Raw genomic sequence first — 18,264 nt, forward strand, 5'->3', positions numbered from 1 at the left:
GACAAGAATGTATCTGAATATTTCTAGCTGACAAGTTAGGTATATCAGTTGTCGTATCTCCCACATGGCAGTGGAGACCAGAAAAAACACACGACAATGACTGCTCCTTACCCAACTGCCAAGTTATGCCACTAAACAAGAGAGAACCTGAAAACTACTTATTTTTTGAGTGTTTACCACAAAGCATAAATACTACAGCTCCTCCCTCTAGCTTTCTCAGAACTGGGGCACAATCAGATAAGTAGAAGTCTGTACATTTACATGGCCAGGAGGTTTACACAGGCGGTGGAGTTTTCCGGGGCACTGGTAGCCAACAATGCTGCAGGGGAAACCCAGGGCTCGTGTTCAGTGTGCCTCAGCGTGCCCGGAGCCAGCACAGCTCCAGCACAGGGCAGGGCCTGGTGCCACTGCAGCACCACAAACCTCACCAGTGTGCTTCTGCATCCTCCTGGGGAGCTGGGGAACTGGTTCACCACAGCTAAAAAATGGATCACTCATTTATCACTCTCTTGGGCATGCATAAGAAACCTAGCTGACTGTCAGGACAGACGGGGAAAACTTGGCAGAAAGAGAACTAAAAAATGTAAAAAAAGATAACATGGAGGACACCAAGGAATTAAAATGCAGAGTGTACAGTGTTGCACATATTGCAGAGACAGCATGTACCTGGTCTCTCCAATGATGAGGCGTGACAGGAAGTTTAATAAGAGAAGAAAGGGGTTAGGATCTCTGGCAAAGTCTCCTTTTTCTTTTTGGAATGCATTAATAGTCCAGTATTTTTGTCTCCCTCATCCTCACACTTCAAAAATTCACATATTGCCTTAATCATTGCTGCTTTTCAACAGGCCCCTGCCAACCATCCAGCATTTCTTGTCTGTACTTAGTGCTGTGCCTCTCCCCTCCTCTTCTTGAGTGGAGGACTGGGCACACTGTGCAGCAATGTTTTGGGTTTGCTTCAAGAGAAGACGAAGCTGAAGACGTGCAGATATGCTGGGGCATGCATTCAATGGTGCCTGCAGCAGCCCACTGCTGCACTGCCAGTACTCCCACTTACCAGCCTGCAGCAGACACTTGTGAGCATCACTGCCTAAGCCACTCCTTGTCCAAGGCACTGAGCAGTTCCTTTGTGCCTGCCACAGGGTCAAATGATTCGAACATCTTATTTTGGACTATGAGCTGTTTGGCTTAGGCCACTGTGTTGGGGGAGAGTTCATTCTTTTCCCAGTGGCTGCTATGAGGCTGTGGTTTGGATTTGTGCTAAACACAGGGTTGACACTCTAGAGTTGTTTTTGTTATTGCTGAACAGGGATTGCATAAAGCCAAGGCCTTTTCCGCTTTCCATACCGCCACTGTGGCGAGGAAATTGGGGGTGCCTGGGAGGTTGGGAGGAGACACAGCCAGGACAGGTGACCTCAAGTGGCCTAAGGGAAATTCCAGACCATATGACATCATGCTCAGGATATAAAGTGGGGGAAAGAAGGAGGAAGACATTTGGAGTGATGGTGTTTGTTTTCTCAAGTCACCATTACACGTGATGGTGTCGTGCTTTCCTGGAGATGGCTGAACACCTGCCTACCAGTGGGAAGAAGTGATTTAATTCCTTGTTTTGGTTTACTTTTGTATGCAGCTTTTGCTTTCCCTTTTTTTTTTTCAACCCATGAAATTTCTGGCTTTTACCCTTCTGATTCTCTCCCTGACCCCACTGGTGGGAGAGTGATTGAGCACCTGCCTGGGGCTTGGCTGCTGGCTGGGGTTAAACCACAACAGCCACCAAATGCTGTGAGATGATCAAGGAACTTAAAATGTGATTAAGGTTTCCAGAGGTGTGCAGAATAAGGGGCTGTGATGTCCTTGCAAACATCTGATTTGGTGAAGACTTTTTCTGTGCTGATATCCTCAGACAGGGACATACACTGGCATTGCAGTTAGTGGGCAAGTGATTATTCTGATGATATCTAGAATCATCAGAGCACTTTGACACAACAAAAATACAACAGAAGATGGATCACATCCACACACAAAAAATATAGAAACTGCTAGGACTTTACTTCCAGACATTAGATTTTAAGAAGAGGATTTATTGCTTGCAGGTTTCAGACAACAAAAGTCACTCTCAACTGTTTTAATATTTTCCTAAGGAAAATTAATTTGGGACTTTACTTAGGCAAGCTGAAATGTGAAATGACCACCTCAGCTGTCTCAAAAGATTGAGAGTACTGAATTTAAAAAACAACAACAAAAAAAAGATCTCAAACCAAAATTAAGTCTCCCAAACAAATGAAAAAACCCAGAACATAACTTCAACACCAGGCATACATTAACTGGTTTTATTAAACTAAATCTTCTGGGAAGACTTTTGTCTTCACTTTGTTTTCTCTGATCTGAGCAGAAACTCCAGCTTGCTGGTTACTCATCTGCTTCAGCTTTAGAGGTTTTGCTGTCCCTTGGGCTCTTGAAACCACAGGGGCCAGTATGTCCCAAAGCAGCACTGAAGACACCTATGTGAGCACTGGAGCTTGATGTGATGGACAGCAAAGCTGTGGGAGCTGCAGGGTATGTGTCCTGGAGTCCAGCCCCAGCACAGGCAGGAGAGGGGCAGTGGGGAGAGCCCTGTGCCCTGTCCTTTTAGCAATCCCTAACAATAACAGGGCACATGCAGGTAAGGCAGATGATGCGTGAGGCACCTGATTGTTCCCGAGAGCACTCTGTAAGGGTTAATTAAACTGTGAGCAATGGCACATGGTCTTCCACCTTTCTAAGTCTGATCCTGTTGTGGGTTGTAGTAATTATCACTACCTCATCAATGCTTATGAGGAGTTTGAGGATGTAGAGCAGTTCTAAACAGGCAGCACAGATGAAGACATGCTCTTCTGAGGGCAATGGGAGCATTGTGAGGAGAGCTGTGCCAGGGGCTCTGCAAATGTTCCCTGGCTGGTTTTCTTCACTGGCATGGAAAAACCTAAGGGACTGTCTTGCAACAGCTGGAGGCTGATCAGCCATGGGCACTCATTTGCAGTTTCCAGAGGGAAGCAGGCACAGCAGGGAAGCAGGAGCCTTAACAACTGTGCATTACAACTGTGCACAAAGACAGGTGCAATTGCAGAAGCATTAGCATAAGACAAATGCATTTGCACCTACATAGTGAGCCCCCTTCAGTGGTACAAATGTGTCAAAAATTTATGTGAAAAATTGCAAAACAGTTAGAATAGAAACCTGCTTTGAAACTGCAGCCTAGGCCCTACTTCTGAAGAGCCTTTCATCTCTCCTCTGTCTCTGAATTCAGAAAGGATTCTCTCCACATTTGAAATCATCTGTCTCCCCTTTTAATAGCAGTCTAATTATGATTATCTATTAATAATTTATAAGAATGATCCTTTCCCTTCTCCTGTGTGTGAAGATAAGACATAGCATTTCCAAGCCCTCTCTTTTCCTTGAGCCAGATCAACAGCCCTATCACAAGGCATCAAAATGTTAAAGAATAGTCAAGGAGGAGCTCTACAGTAGCATTTTTTCCAAAAAGAATTCCAGAAGGGTTTCTTAAGAAATACATTTACTACTAATGACAAGGATAGTGATTCAGAAGCCATAAAGCCTTGCAAAGTCGAGATCACACATGACAACTTTTCCATGTGTTGGGTAGTTTCCATTTTTCACTGTGTCAGTTTTCTAATGTGGATTCTGATAATGAAGAAAGTATTTCCTTAGGGGAGAAAACTCATCAAGATGCCGAGCTTTTTTCCCAGTGACCAATTGCATGTCATGAAAACCAAGGTCTGACGCCAGCTGAGGACAGGAGCAGCTGGACAGGTATGGAAATCTTGCTGCTTGGCAAGGTCCCAGACAATTTTTACTCACCTCTAGTGTAGTCAATACAATCTTCTCAACTGAAGAAAAATAAGCCTCCCACAAGAACTGTGTCTGCTGTCTAAGTGCTAGGATTTTATCCTGATGGATAGACCTGATTGTAGAAGGAATCTGTAATACAAGATGTAGTATAGTCAGAAGCTTTAGAAACAACACAGTCTCATCAAATTAATATGCTGCTGACAAGCCCTCTCCTCCATTAGCAGGTTGTACAGCTTCAGCACTTCGGTCCAACAGAGATGTGTGTCAACAGTTAAAGCCTTGATGTAAAACAAATGAGACATAACTCTTTATAACCTCAGATATTGAATACATTATTTTTTAAAAATCTACTTTCTTTTAATTTTTGATTGTTTCATGGTAACGAAGCTACCCCCCTGCAGCCTTGTGGTAAGGCAAAGTAAGGAGCTCCTCCATACAGCCCTCATGCTTTTCATCCCACAAAACTGTTCATGGATTAGTGTTTTAACAGCCTAGTACCTGCAGGGGTTGAGAGTTCAACAATAATCTCCACATTCCAAGTATATTAATGGGATCTGGAATTGCATTTACCACAGCATGGCAACACTAAGTGCCCTAAGGAAAACATAGCAACACCTTAAATTAAGACTCCACTTTTGGGGAGCCTGTGGATCAAATTGCATTTTACTAATTGTCTTAGGTGGAAATAATAATATCTTCCACAACATCCGTTATTTACAAGGGAAAACTGCTTATTTTTGCCCTCTTTCCATTAAATCTACACATTAATTGTTGTATAAATTGCTTTACAAATAAACCCTAAGTTGCCCTGCTGCAGCACTTTTCCATTAAAAAATGTAACTGCTCACTTGATCAGAAGGGAAGGGCTTCACATCTACATCTTTCACCATCCCCATGTCCTTCTTGAAACTGAGGTGTGTAAATGCCATTTCTTAACTAGGACATTGAACCAACGCCTCCAGTACAACTTGGACAATGCAAAGTGACATTATCAAGAGGATTTAACTGAAATTTGCTTCAGTGATGAGGGCTAGTCACAGCACTAGAAAGGCATTTAGGATACGTTGCTGCTTTGTGCTCATCTTTTTCTAGAAATGAACAATTGTGTGGCACCTACATTTCTGTGATTTCTAACTGGACTCACAGAATTATTTAAGTTGGAAAAGACCTCCAAGGTCATCTAGTCCAACCACTAAATTAGGCCAACTTGTTATCAGACACTGGTTTCTCATCAATCTTTTACCGAACTTATTAGTTTTAAACATAAATTGTATTTGGCTGTGTATTTGGTCCTTGTGCATCCCAGCTCATTCTGTTTTGCAGCCCACCACATTCAACCCCTTCCTGACCAAAACACGCTTCTTATTCCTAAAATATTCTAAGAGGAGGTGATAATTATTTGCTTTTACATGTTCCCAAAACAAACTTCCTGTGAAACCTCTTTCCTGAAGAAAATTTGCAACTTTAGGAAGTTACATGCAAAAAATTTTCACAAGAACCAGAAAATTCTTTACTTGCAGCGTTTGCAGCCAGATCTGGACACTTTGCCCAAGGCTCCACCGGGTGCAGTATCAGATGGGCCAATCTTTGCTCTCTCAGCCCTTCAACTCTTAGACCATCATCGTAGAGACAGTACTAATATAATACAAATTTTGGGCTTATGAGAGAGTTAGCCCTGCAGCAAGGTGGAACAGCAGAAAATGGTCAGATTGTCCAAGGTGCTACTTTATTTCCCTTCCCTATGGGCCCTTTAAGTAAAATATAGGTCTTTAGGTAAAATGCTCACTGCAAAAGTAGTATGAAAGAAAGAACCTGAAAACATGTATTAGCACATGTCTTTTTAAGAGATCACATCACTATTTGTGATGTGTTCTAAGAAGTAGAAGGATAATGCACATTACCTGCAGCAGCTGCACAGATGTGTATTAATCACATCCAGAAACATTACCAGTAACAAAGACAAGGTTTAAGTCACTTTGTAGTAGCATTACAGCATTTTCTTAATAAACGTTTAATTGCAATATGTACAACCTTGTGTAGTGTGTATGTATACATGTATAAACAACCCAGGAAATCAATATTCAATCCCCACTACACCTTTTGAAAGAAAATGCTGCTCTGTGAAGATTACTGCACAAAGTTATGATTTTACACACCATACCATGCTTGTGAGTCCCAGCAAACACAGCGTCAAGGTTAAAAAGAGCCTTGATGGGGGCTCTGTTACCACAGCTGGAAAGAAAAGTCAGAGCTCCCATTTTAAATGCATTTGCCTATTAATCTACTTGTCCAGAAAGACGGGTGGGGGAAATGATGTATTAATACTAATCTGGCATGATTATATTGGAATTATTAGAACTTTAATAAAAGGTCATTTCAGCAATGAGTAGGGGGGAGGGAAAAACCACCCTGCAAAAATAAATGCAGAAAGGCTGGAGCTAGCTCTCCCAGCACTATGATGAGGAGAATATGCAAATAAAAACATCCGAGTTGCTCTCAAACAGGAAATGAAAAACTGTAACATAACAAAAACATTTCCCAGAGCAGACATTCAGGCCCTCTGCCAGCTCTTTAAAAACACTGTTAATAACAGTGCAGTAGCTGTTCAATATGGAAGCAGCTGTGTGAAGTGAACGAATGGCACGTTACCGGAAAACATGAAGATCAGCAAATTATTATTATTTAAAGAGAGACATAATTTTGCTCAGAAAAAATGTGCTGTCCACAGAAGCAAAAAATCAAATGACCCTTTTATATTTGCAGCTTGTATGACATTAAGTAGAATAGGAAGCAAGTTGCAAGGCTTGCTAGGCCAGCTCTTCACAACTATTTACTTCTTTAGACAAGTTAACAGCCTTATGATGACATTGCAAAGATACTTTGTTTTGGGGTGCCACCACACCTGTACCCTTGAGGGCTTCTCTCTATGGTTTACACTAAATTCAAGGATTAAAACAAAACAAAACCCAAACCATCCGCTCTTAGTGGCTACTTTGTGTTTATTCCAGATCTTGTGGATCTCAGCCTTATGATGGGCAATAGCACTTCGGAAAAAAACTATTTTTCAAGAACTTCTCCTACCATGGACTTCTCTGCAGAATTTACAGAATATATTTGGACTGTAAAACCCACTAATCTAGCTGAAAAAAAACAAAACAACCACAGTGCATTTAAAACCAAAGTAGATGCTGAAAGTAGCAGGGAATTTGTAACTTCCTAGCCCACTTTTGTTCTGTGACCTCAAGATTAACAATAAGCGACAAGAACACTGCTTCAGAAAGCAATGCCACATGCTCCACACATCAGAAAAGGGACAGATTCTGCTTTCCAGCAAATTGTTAGATGGTAACTATTGCCTGAGAAAATACTTGCTTTCCTGAGGATATCCATGAGGATAAACTATTTTTTAAGGACTGGAGCAGAATCCACCCTCAAATGTTTTTCCCTTTCATCACAGGACCTGCAGGTCTACCTCAGATTGGCTTCCAAGTGCTCCACTCCAGAAGAGATTTCATGCTCTTTGCAAAAATAAAAGTCTCCTGCACTTAAGAATGTGGCCTGGTGGCTGCAATGACGTTCAGGTCAAATAATGAATGATGTCATATTAAATGAGTTCACAGCCAGTCTGACACAGACAATCTCTTCATCATAAAAAAATCTTTTACAGCCCTGACCTTTTGGATTCATCTTCCCTTTCCACATAGAGGGTGGCAGCAATAATCAAGTGATCTGCTGAAGGCCGTGGTCTCTTTCTTACCTGTAATAACAATCTCTCATCGCCGATGATGGCAGCTTGGTTCCAATCAATCACCTCCGAGAAGGGCAGCTCCCATCCGTTGCTGAGCATGACCGGGACACAGGCAGCCTGCGGGCACACAGGCATGGCCACCATCAGCAGCTGCCCCACCAGGGCACCCAAACCACCACCCCGCTCTCTGCACAACCTGAGGACAGGTAACATGGCAAAGAACACCAGGAGCCAGAAGCCACAGGAAGGCAAGTCCAAGAGTTTATAGTTTTCCATTTTGGGCTTATTCATATGCACTAAAAGGTGGGGTTTGCATGGACAGTGGTATTTGCAATCCGGTGCTTACGCTGCCAGACAAGGGCAGAACTGTTCAGTGCAGCAGATGGAACACTGGAGAATTTAATACAAAATGATGGCCTTCCTTTCTGCTTTGTGAACCACTTAGCAAGGAGCAACTTCCCTAACCTTTATAGCATGTTGCTGACAACCCTACAGAAAATACAAACCATATTTAACTCCTGACCACCTTTCCCATGAAGGAGTTAATTCTCTATCCTGTTTGGTATCAACACTCCAAACAGAGACAACTGCATAAATACAACTCATCTGTCATCACCTGTCTACAGAAATAAAAAATGTTGTATGTCCTGAAACAAACAGAAAGCATATACATTTAGTATCTATTTCTTACCAGTACAATATCTCTAAACTAATTAAACTTTTAAGAGTTTTACACATTCTTTTGCACAGACCGTTTGCGAATACTTAGCAAGTCAGTCAGTATTTCCATAAACAAATGATCTGGTCATGATCTATGTTCTGGTCAGCTCAATCACAACATAAGATCCAAACCAAAACCTTCCTGGTGTGATGAAATAACCTAGTACCAGAGGATTTTTATCAAACCTGTACTCTGGTTCAGTTTCTTTTGGATCAACTTAAGCTTATGTGCTCTGAGTTTGGTCCAGACTAGGGTTCAGGCCTCCCAAAAGACAGTATAAAGGGGAATCTTTCAGACTGCTGTACCTTCCTTGGTAAGATGGATCACACACAGCATCTTAGACTGGTCAAATCTACATTACAGCAGTGACTATTATGTGTAAATAACTGTGATCTTCTGTAAGGAATTACTTCAGTGCATGAAAAAAGCCAACCAGAAAACACCTAGTAATGTGTTTTCATGTTTAAAACATTCCACTAATGCGGGTTAGACCTTTCAACATTACCTGGATCCAGACAGAAACTGGGAATACACCTTTATTGGTAAATACTCTGCTAGCCTGATAGTGAAATCCTCAGTTGCCTATATTTTATCATTGACCTGGAGCCCACAGGTTTTGTGCAGTTAGGCACACTCCCTGCCTTCTCCTCCTGAGATGATGTATCTAACAGAAGCTGCATGACTTTGGGCCCAGATGAGAGAAGAGATGCAGAGTACTCATCAGGAGGATCTAAAGTGACTTGTCATCATATAAGCCAGTCCCACTTCTTCCTCTGAAGAGACTGGAGAGAGAACAGCACTTTTCAGGCTATTAATCTTCTCTTTAGTATGAGAAAGAGGCAACTGACAGTCCAGAACATGGATCTTAAATGTGATTGCAGGTGCAGGGTTCAGTGATTACACCTACATGTCCAGAGCATGTAAGGTATCCAAAACACCCTAGGTCGGTTTTTGGATAGGGTGGGCAGATACGACACAGGATCTACTGGAGTCCTTTCGGAGAAGCAGCAGAAAGCCAGAGCATTTCTGGGCACCCTGGGCTTCTAAAATGACAATATACTCAGACTTACGTACATCAATCCTCAGCACTGCAGAGAACAGTGCTCTCTAACAGTGGCTGGGATGTTTTATGGTTGACAATGAAAAGGGATGGGATGGCCTTCATTAACAACTTTACTGTCAATGCTGGGACACATCCCAAATGGCACAAAACAACCCCTGGAGGCAGTGTGTTCATTTGTCATTTCATGGAAACCAACCAAGCAGCTCCTTCTCTCCAGCCCCCATGGAAATCCAGATGCCAGAGCTACAGAGGAGTTGCAGCACGTCATGAAATGCTCTCTATACCTGCCTGAAGATCCAGGACCCCAGGATTAGGCTGATGTTTGCAAAAAAACCAAACCCAAACACCAAACTGGCTAAGGTGGAGTAGGCAGGTGTCAGGCTTGACCACTGTGCTGCCTGGCCACAGGGACTTCAGAGCCCTTTTACATTGCCTTCTGCTACAGGCCACAGTAAAAAGCGGACCACCAACCAAAGTATTTTAGAAAGTGAAGGATATTCACGTGCTGTCCCAGAGATCAGCTTGTATCCACCTTCAGGTGAAGCTTCCATCTGGAGCTTTACCACCTCCAGGCCACCTTCTCTATGTTCAGCAAGCACCATCTCAAAACTGGCAACACATAAGCAGGTCTATTTTGGCTAAGTGAAAACAAAAAGCTATTTTTACTGCCCCAGGGTTTATGTGCAAAGGCCAGTGTCTCCCAGGGGAAGTCTCACAGCTTGACAAAGTACTGTTCTAAACCCGTCCAATCTCTCAGCCTCACCACATCCAGGGAAACCCTTTTTCTGGAGATAACACAACCCAACCTTCAGATGAGTTCAGTGCTCAGCCCCTCCTGGGAAGAAGCTGCCAATTGCTCCAGAAGTATGAATAAAAGCTTTCGCAAAGTGGATTACTGTCCACTAGGGAAATGAAACACATTCCCCTCCTCCCTGCCATTGCACACTGAATTGCAGCCAGTGTAGTCACTACTTTTAAACTGCAGCTCTTACCTGCAAGGCTTCCAAAAACCTGAAAGAGCCCAGCCTGCGGCCACGGGGAACCAGACAGAAAGTGGCATTGTGCAGCATTTCACGGTAATCATACCTAACAAGAACAGGGGAGAAAAGAGAAAATTCAATTAGTGGTGAGTCCTAGAGTAACTGGGCGTGAAAATGCAAACAGCTGCTGAGACACATCTGGATAAAATCATCCCCAACCAAGACTGTTCAGCACCAGGTTAACTAACTCCCTCCATGCATGTGTGTCAGCCTCCTCTCCGGCTCCTTTATGTTCATCCTCAGGAGCAACCACTGTGGGAGAGAGCTGGGAAGAGTGGTAATGAGACTGATAAGGAAGGAAGTAATTTTGTCTTTGCAATAATATACCAGTTCTGTATGAACAGTGCATGACTTCCTAGAACAAACTCACATTAAATATTTTGATACCCAAAGCATTGTTCCAGTACTTCTGTGACCCTGATTTCTATTCAGTTAGTCAAAACCATGCATGACTGTGTTCACAAGAGGTTTGTACAAAGCAAAAAAGTATTCAAACTACACCAAAGAAATACTTCCTTATCAAGCAAGCACTAAAAAAGGGATGGGGAGTTCCAAAGACTCACTTGGTGGTTATTGTTAAGTACGGACAGAGTAATAAATGACCAGATTTTGGCAATTAATCGCATAGCAAAAAAGATCCATGCTCCTCTAAATGAAAGTGCTGATAGACACTTCTGGCTTTTTTTTCCCCAATTACGTCAATCACCACAAAATCATTCACCAAAACCACACATCAAATCCGAACAGTTTCCTGCCTGTTATTAGCAAATTGTACTTCTGACAAGCCCATGGAACTGTGAATGGCAGTGACTTCATCTGAGTGAAAAGGAACCAGCCTGAACACCCTCCATTCTCCAGAGCGTCCTGGACTCTACACATAGATGTTATTTTGACAGCAACTTGTAGCACTGAAATTTTTTGACACCAATAGTCTAATTTTACCATGTCCTGCAGGCAGAGCAATTTTTTTTTGTATGTGTGTCTATGTGTATATACATACATACATACATGATTATATTTTATATACAAAGAAGTCAGGATCTATGTTTGTATTCTCACACAGGCCAGACAGATGGGAGTAAGCCAATTTTCAATTATAAACTGTCTTTAGGAAGAGACATCTTGCAAAGGCCCATTTGCTTAAACAAGCGTGTATAGCTAATTTGCACAAGAAAAGGTCACTGTGAATGGATTAAGATTATATCCACTGAGAGTAAAATAAAACCCCTCATTGCATTAATTAAAACTACAAAACAGACTTCAAAGTCCCTTTTTTCTTTTGAATCCTATCTCAACTTTGGTTAAAATACATACATACATATTCCATCTGAGTGGCAACTATTTATTTTTCTCTGTATGGGATAGAGATTGGCAGCCATGTCCCAGCTCACCAGTCAGTACTGACACGGCATACAAGGGAAAATATTAGGACTGGAATACAAAAAAAAAAGAATTTTTTAAAAAAGTTGCCATTTTTAAGCACTCCTTTTTTTACATATTGAGAGGTCTGAGGCTCATTGCTTTTACTGCGCATTGTAGGACAGCAAATGTTAATAAATGCCAAAAATAGAATACCCCGTAGGGCTAGAATACACCAGTCAGAAGTTCCCCATCATTAACTAGCTAAAAATGTAAAATCCTGTTAATACCCTGGAATGCAACATTATCCACAAAACATTGATGGCAAAACCAGAACACAAAGAAAAGCAGAAAGCAAGGCCACTGCAAACGAGTCTTCCACATCCCAGTGACATCCTATCTGAGCACCTTTTCTTTCATATCTAACTTGCTGGTATTAGTATAGATTTACAAAGGGGAAAAAAAAGAAGAGGATTTTGTTGACTATTTTCCACCACAAAACCAGTTACCATCTTGCTCCCATTTTTGAGCCTTTTAAAACTTAACATGTGATTTATTGTGGAGGTCTGTAATAGCACAGCTCATGGTCATCAAGCAATTTATCTACATCATGTGTACACAGAAAGCCCCATCCTAACCTTGATGTATAGGCACAAAATATCTACTTGCTTCAGGGAGGACCTACAAATACAGAAAGAACAGATCCAGAGTCGAGTAATATCCATCAAGAGCTGCTGAAGTGAATGAACTGCACCAGAGATTCTATTTAACTAATTTCCCTTCAATTTCAAACAAAATGCTTTAAGGTGACTGAATGGGATCTTTGAGCACAGTGTCCACTTAAAACTCCTCAGAGACCACTCTGGCATCAAGCATCAACTTGAAATCTGCAAACATGAGGTGTGTTTTTTTTTTTTACTCCTATGAGTTCAAGGGTAGCATGCCAAGCAATGGGAGCACTCTGCCTTACCTGGAAGACAGAAGATGGCCCAGTACATTTAAATACAAATTTGGGAACACTTTCTGTGCAACACCTGTAACCAGTCACAAATGCACAAACATTTCTGTCAGGCTGCAAGCATAGCTTTGCAACTGGAAGCATTGCTTACAGAGGAAATAATGTACATGTACCAAACAGTATTTCAGAGTCAAGCTTGCAGCAGAGACCATTTCACTTTTTTTTTTATTTTGGATTTCCAGACAGCATTTGGAGGAGACCTTGGTCACAAAAAAAGTCACTTGGTAAATGAAACTCCAGCTCACAGGCCATGGTGAGGACAGAAGTTTCAGGGCAACTTTCACTTTCAGACTCCTTCCAATTTAGCTCAGACAGAACCATACACACAGCAGCAGGTTTGATTTTTGCCAGCATTTTGTCAGGGACTGCACAATGTTTGTGTACATTTTTTTCCATGTAGTAGAAAGCATACAGCATTACACCTGAAAGCACCTCTGTTCCCTTAACTCAGACTTAAAACACTTTCAGTGAAGTGAGTGAACTAATCTCCATGATTAAAAGTAAGCATCTGACTGAAGTATTTGCTGGACATGAAATTTCTCCTTCACTTGACCAGGAAAGAAATCAGAGCTGGCACAGACTTCCAGGAACACCCTCTCAGCCAGAGTACTGATGTTGTACGCTAAGTACCAATCTGGCATTTAATGCAAACATCAGTACCACCTCAACAATGGGCTTTATTTGCCCACCATCTCCACTGACGAATCTCAGCAAAACCTCAGTAAGACAATCAAATATGAGAACCTCCATTCACAACTGGAGGAGGCATCTTAAGCTATAGAGAAAATAGCGAAGTGTTCAGAAAAGTGTTAAGAAGAGGTTCTTCCAAGGTTTCCTCTTATTCTTCTCCCCAGCAATGAGGGTTAGATCTGTTTCCAGAACTACTTATGACTATTAGCTAGTAACATCTGAAGACGGTAGGGACATTGGTTACGGTCTTCCAGCTTGCATTGTTGTGGTTTCTGCAAACTCAGAACTGCCAGCATGTGTGGACAGCTCTCATTTACCTGCCTACTGACTCTCCTGTTACCCAGCTGTGGAGGTTTTTCAAGCTCCAGAAAATCAGAGCAAAGACCAGCACTGAGCAGGGGCTGGCTGGATACTTCTTCCTTAGTTGTGCTGCTTCCGTGTTGCACTACTTCAGGCACTTTCCTTTCCTTCTGGCAGTTTATTTTCCCTAGCATTTACTGTAGAAAAGCTTTTAGAGGAGTCCTCTGCTTTGCTCAGAAGGTATTTATTTCCAGAAAGCTCCAGGTTTCCACATTAGAAGACTGGCAGGGAGTGAGAGCACATGCTTATTGCTCATACATTCCTGATTCCTTCATTCTGCATGCTTGCACAGAGGTAACATTTTACTGCCAATTTTAGGGTCGGCTTGGCCTGGGTCTCAGCTGCAGCATTCAAACATGTTAAAATCCAAAATGCATATGCCTTAAAAATGACAGTTGGGTCTTCAAAACTAAAATAGCTACAGATTTAACCCAAAGCTGGTATCCCTCTGTAAGTATCAGAGGCATGTTTTATTAACTTTCACGCTTCTTTTCGTAATGATTAAGTGTACCTTGTTCACAGCTAATACCTTTTTAGGCAGCATAAAAGAATAGCTCTATTTGCAATCAATTCTAATTTACTCACAACTTAATTTAATTATTCCCTCCCTGCCACCACCCAGAGTTGAGGAAATATGTTTGGCCCCATCGATCACACAGGTGTAAACACTGCAATGCCGTGAGGGCAATTATCCAAAGGAGAAACACTGCCCAGCCAAATGCTCCTACCATTTTAACTCTTTGATCCAACACATAGTGCCTGCCTTCCCCCATCCCCTTTTTTCTTTTTTTTTCTTCTGATGTGCCGACCATGTCAATCAGCACACGGATTAGAAGGCTGTTTGGGATTCCTGGATCTCCATTATCCCAAGGAGCCCCAGCAGGCTGCAGAAGCTCTGCAGTGACTAATCAGCCATGCCATACATTCCTTCCTACAGCTTAAGCATTTCCCCATGTCACTACACTGTTGAGATTACAAACTAGCCTGGGAAATATTTTCACTTCCAATTTTAGTATAAACTATTTTTTTTAAAAGCCACAACATCTTCATCACCACTGATTGAAGACAGAAGAGAGGTCTAAAATGTAAAAAGACTGTTTAGAACAGCATATATGTCTAGATGCCCTGATTATCATAAAACTTTATCTAGCTACATGGCACCTGTCATGTAGACAATATGTTTTTTTACAGGATGCAATCACCCTTTCTTAGACTGAAAAACCTGACATACAAATGACCGGTGGCTTCTCCAGCAGCTAGAGGGACCTTGGGAATGCGAACCACAGCATCCTGACCTTACTTCTTCCTCTCTGGTGATGCAGCATTCACTAAAATCCAGCTGCATGTTATGGCTATTAAAATTCAGATGGAAATACAGGAGCAGAACCCAAGGCAAATACAACAGGTTTAACTCAAATCAAATGCAATGGGTTTAACCCAGCAGTACATATTTTAACAGTGCCACACATAATCCATCTCTTGGAAGATGCTGGAGCTCATCTTTGGCAGGGACTACCAGCACATTCCACTGTAGATGTCAGATGTGACTAGAGCTGTTTTTTCACTTCCTGAGCCAAAAAATTGTGATGGCACTTAACCAACTATGTCCAGGGCTCCTCTCTGAATCTGCAAGCCCATGAATGCACACTGCATCTTCCAGAAGTTTCTGTATCATACGAAGTACTACGAGAAAGACAGACAGTAAACACCTGTAACACAGGTAAATGGAGAAGTGTTTCTTGGGTTTCCAGTATATTAATTTTCAGCTATTAACAAGTAGCCATTTCTCTATGTGTGAATGCTTAATATAGAGGGCTCTGAACTACTGTCTGGAAAGCCTGAGAAGAAACCCCACTCAGTCACACAGAGTGTCTCGTTGCTTGGTTTCCACTAAGGTATGTTGGCTTTTAAATAAACTGTCAAGTAAAACTTGGCATTGAAAACACCAAGTGAGTAACTGCCTTTGTAGAAGAGCTGACAGCTCGGCTGTGTGTCAGATAGATAGCTGCCCAAGACTGAGCTGGGAAGGCTCACACATCCTGCCTGGAAGGGTGCCGTCGCTGTGAACTGCTTGCTCCTGGATTTACGGCTGCGCAATGCTTTGGGGTGATCTGAATGCTGGTTAACCGGCTGCTGCCAGTTCATCTTCTGCTCTGCAAGTGCCGGTTCTGGAATTAGAAAGTTTGGAGGTGCAAAAACATAATTGGAAAACTTTTTTTTCCCTGTTTAAAAGGCTAATTGATTTCACAGGTGTTTAATTATCATTTGCTGTAAGATAATACCTTGTAGTGCCATAAAAAATGGATTTAATTTTCGAGTGCTTGCAAAACCATTGCCAAAGCCAAGTTAGAGCGAAAGCTAGATAATTATTCTATAAATCAAACACACTGCCTCCTTTCTTTGAAATTTTTAATACTTGGCTATAATGACATCTGACGACCTTGAAACTAACATAAAAAGGATTTTTTTGCCAAGTGCTGAAAGGCAGCCATTGGAGTATTTCTTTCAGTCTAGCTCGTTACTGCAGCCGCTGCCACCACACTGCCCTGGCTGCTGGACTCCAAGGGATGTTCCTGTCTAACTACAGCAGCAGGAATGAACAGTGACTTAAGAGCACTGGTGATAGCTGAGTATGGGTATGAGCATGAGCCCAGTCTGAAAATTCTGCATAATTCTACTAAGCCTTGCAATGAAAATGAAACTCTATAAGCGTGCAGCAACTAACAGCAAAGCACAGCTGTTTTCTACATTCCATGCCAGCATCTTCCTTTAATTCTGAAGGTGGGATTAACAAAGAAAAATGGGGAAGTAGACTTTTCACTTTAATGCACTGCTAAAAAAACTTTATTTTACAGTAAAGATGTACAGTAACCGTTAAAACTGAAAGTATCTTTATAGTCTTCAGTGACATCACTGTTGGATTTAGTTCACTTCAATATTATGCAGAAAAACATTTAGATACACAAGCCATTAAAGCCAATGTGCATTCCAACAAATAAAAATACTCTAAAGATTTCTGTCTAAATATTTATATATAATGTCCTGTAAATCTATATGATGCATGCAAGGCATGCACAACACTTGGATTGTAAAATGCTATCCAACTGGCTTCCAGTGTAGTGGCTAGACCACCCAGAGCAAGAAGTGTTACACAGCAAATGTGGTCTCACCAACATAATTTGATATTTAAAGATAACTGCTAATTTAGCAAGTGTACCAGAGTAGGTTTGTAAGTGGCATGTCAGAGGCAAACCTTGCAGAGGTGCCTCTCTAGGCAGTGTCACGCCCCAGTTACCAGGAACCTGCTAAGGGCACTGTGTAGTGCTTCTTCTAAAACCAAACACTGGCTCCTAGGCTTTGAAGTCCTCTAAGAACGCCTGTTTAACAGCCGTACCTCACTGTGCGGGCAGCAAGAAAACTCACATCGTGCCCCAACAAGAAAAATCCACAGAGAAGCAAATGCAGCGCTTGCCTGTATCTTGTGAAGAACACAAATGTAGCTCCACATAATGTAAATACCCTCCAGGTGGGTGGGAAAGCAGTGATACTGATGCTCGCATGCGCACCCAGGAACACGCACACACAGAGACACATAGTGAGGTTTCACCTGGCCCCACCTCCTCTGCCATGCCTTCTGAAGTGACAAAAGCATGTATGAATGCTCTTTCTCTGAAAAGTGCCCAGCTGGCACTTACTGACCACCAAGGTGCTGGATCCTTACAAGGTAAAGATAAGAACAAGCTATTAAGATGATCCAGTGGCTCAGACAGCTGCTTTCTAACAGGATTCTTCTAACAATAAATTACACCAGCACTTTGCATCATTATGGTACCTCTATATTACTATTTTCTGGAGATCACAAACTCCTTTTAGAATATTTTAAGATAAAGAACCCCAGCCTGCTGGCAGGATAACAAAGCAGCACCTCTACTTTACCGATGAAGCCAACATGCAGCCTGTACTTGGGCTTCATCTCCTCAGCCTTGCTCCTCAGTATTCTGCACAGAAAAATGCAGGAGTAAGTTGAAGAGGAGGTCCAGAGGAGGCCACGGAGACAATCAGAGGGCTGAAGCACCTCTCCTGCAGGGAAAGGCTGAGAGTTTGTGCTGTTCAGCCTGGAAAAGGCTCCAGTGAGTCCTTACTGTGGTTTTTCAATATATAAAGGGGGCTTATACAGAAGATGGAAAGAAGACTTTTTATTACACCCTGTAGTGACAAGAGTAATGCTTTTAAATCAAAAGTGATTGGATTTGCATTGGACATAAGGAAGAATGTTTCCATTGTGAGTGTGATGAGGCACTAGAATAGATTGTCCACAGATCCTGTGGATGTCATGTCCCTGGAAGTATTCAAGGCCAAGCTGGATGGGGTTCTGAGCAACCTGGTCTAGTGGAAGGTGTCCCTCCCCATGGCAGAAAG

The 18,264-nt window shown here is 42.1% G+C and overlaps 1 protein-coding gene across 1 annotated transcript in view; it reads right to left on the reverse strand.

Annotated features, from left to right (window-relative positions):
• Nucleotides 1-18,264, reverse strand: part of EXT1 (exostosin glycosyltransferase 1) — a 176,213-nt gene that overhangs the window by 14,927 nt on the left and 143,022 nt on the right. The window contains exons 2-4 of the mRNA XM_062503632.1: nt 10,371-10,464; nt 7,604-7,711; nt 3,856-3,975 (exon numbers count right to left, since the gene is read on the reverse strand). Coding sequence (XP_062359616.1) covers nt 3,856-3,975; nt 7,604-7,711; nt 10,371-10,464 — 322 coding nt within the window. The remainder of the gene's footprint in view (nt 1-3,855; nt 3,976-7,603; nt 7,712-10,370; nt 10,465-18,264) is intronic.

Source organism: Cinclus cinclus, chromosome 1 (assembly GCF_963662255.1).
Source record: "Cinclus cinclus chromosome 1, bCinCin1.1, whole genome shotgun sequence".
In the NCBI taxonomy this organism is placed as follows: domain Eukaryota; kingdom Metazoa; phylum Chordata; class Aves; order Passeriformes; family Cinclidae; genus Cinclus; species Cinclus cinclus.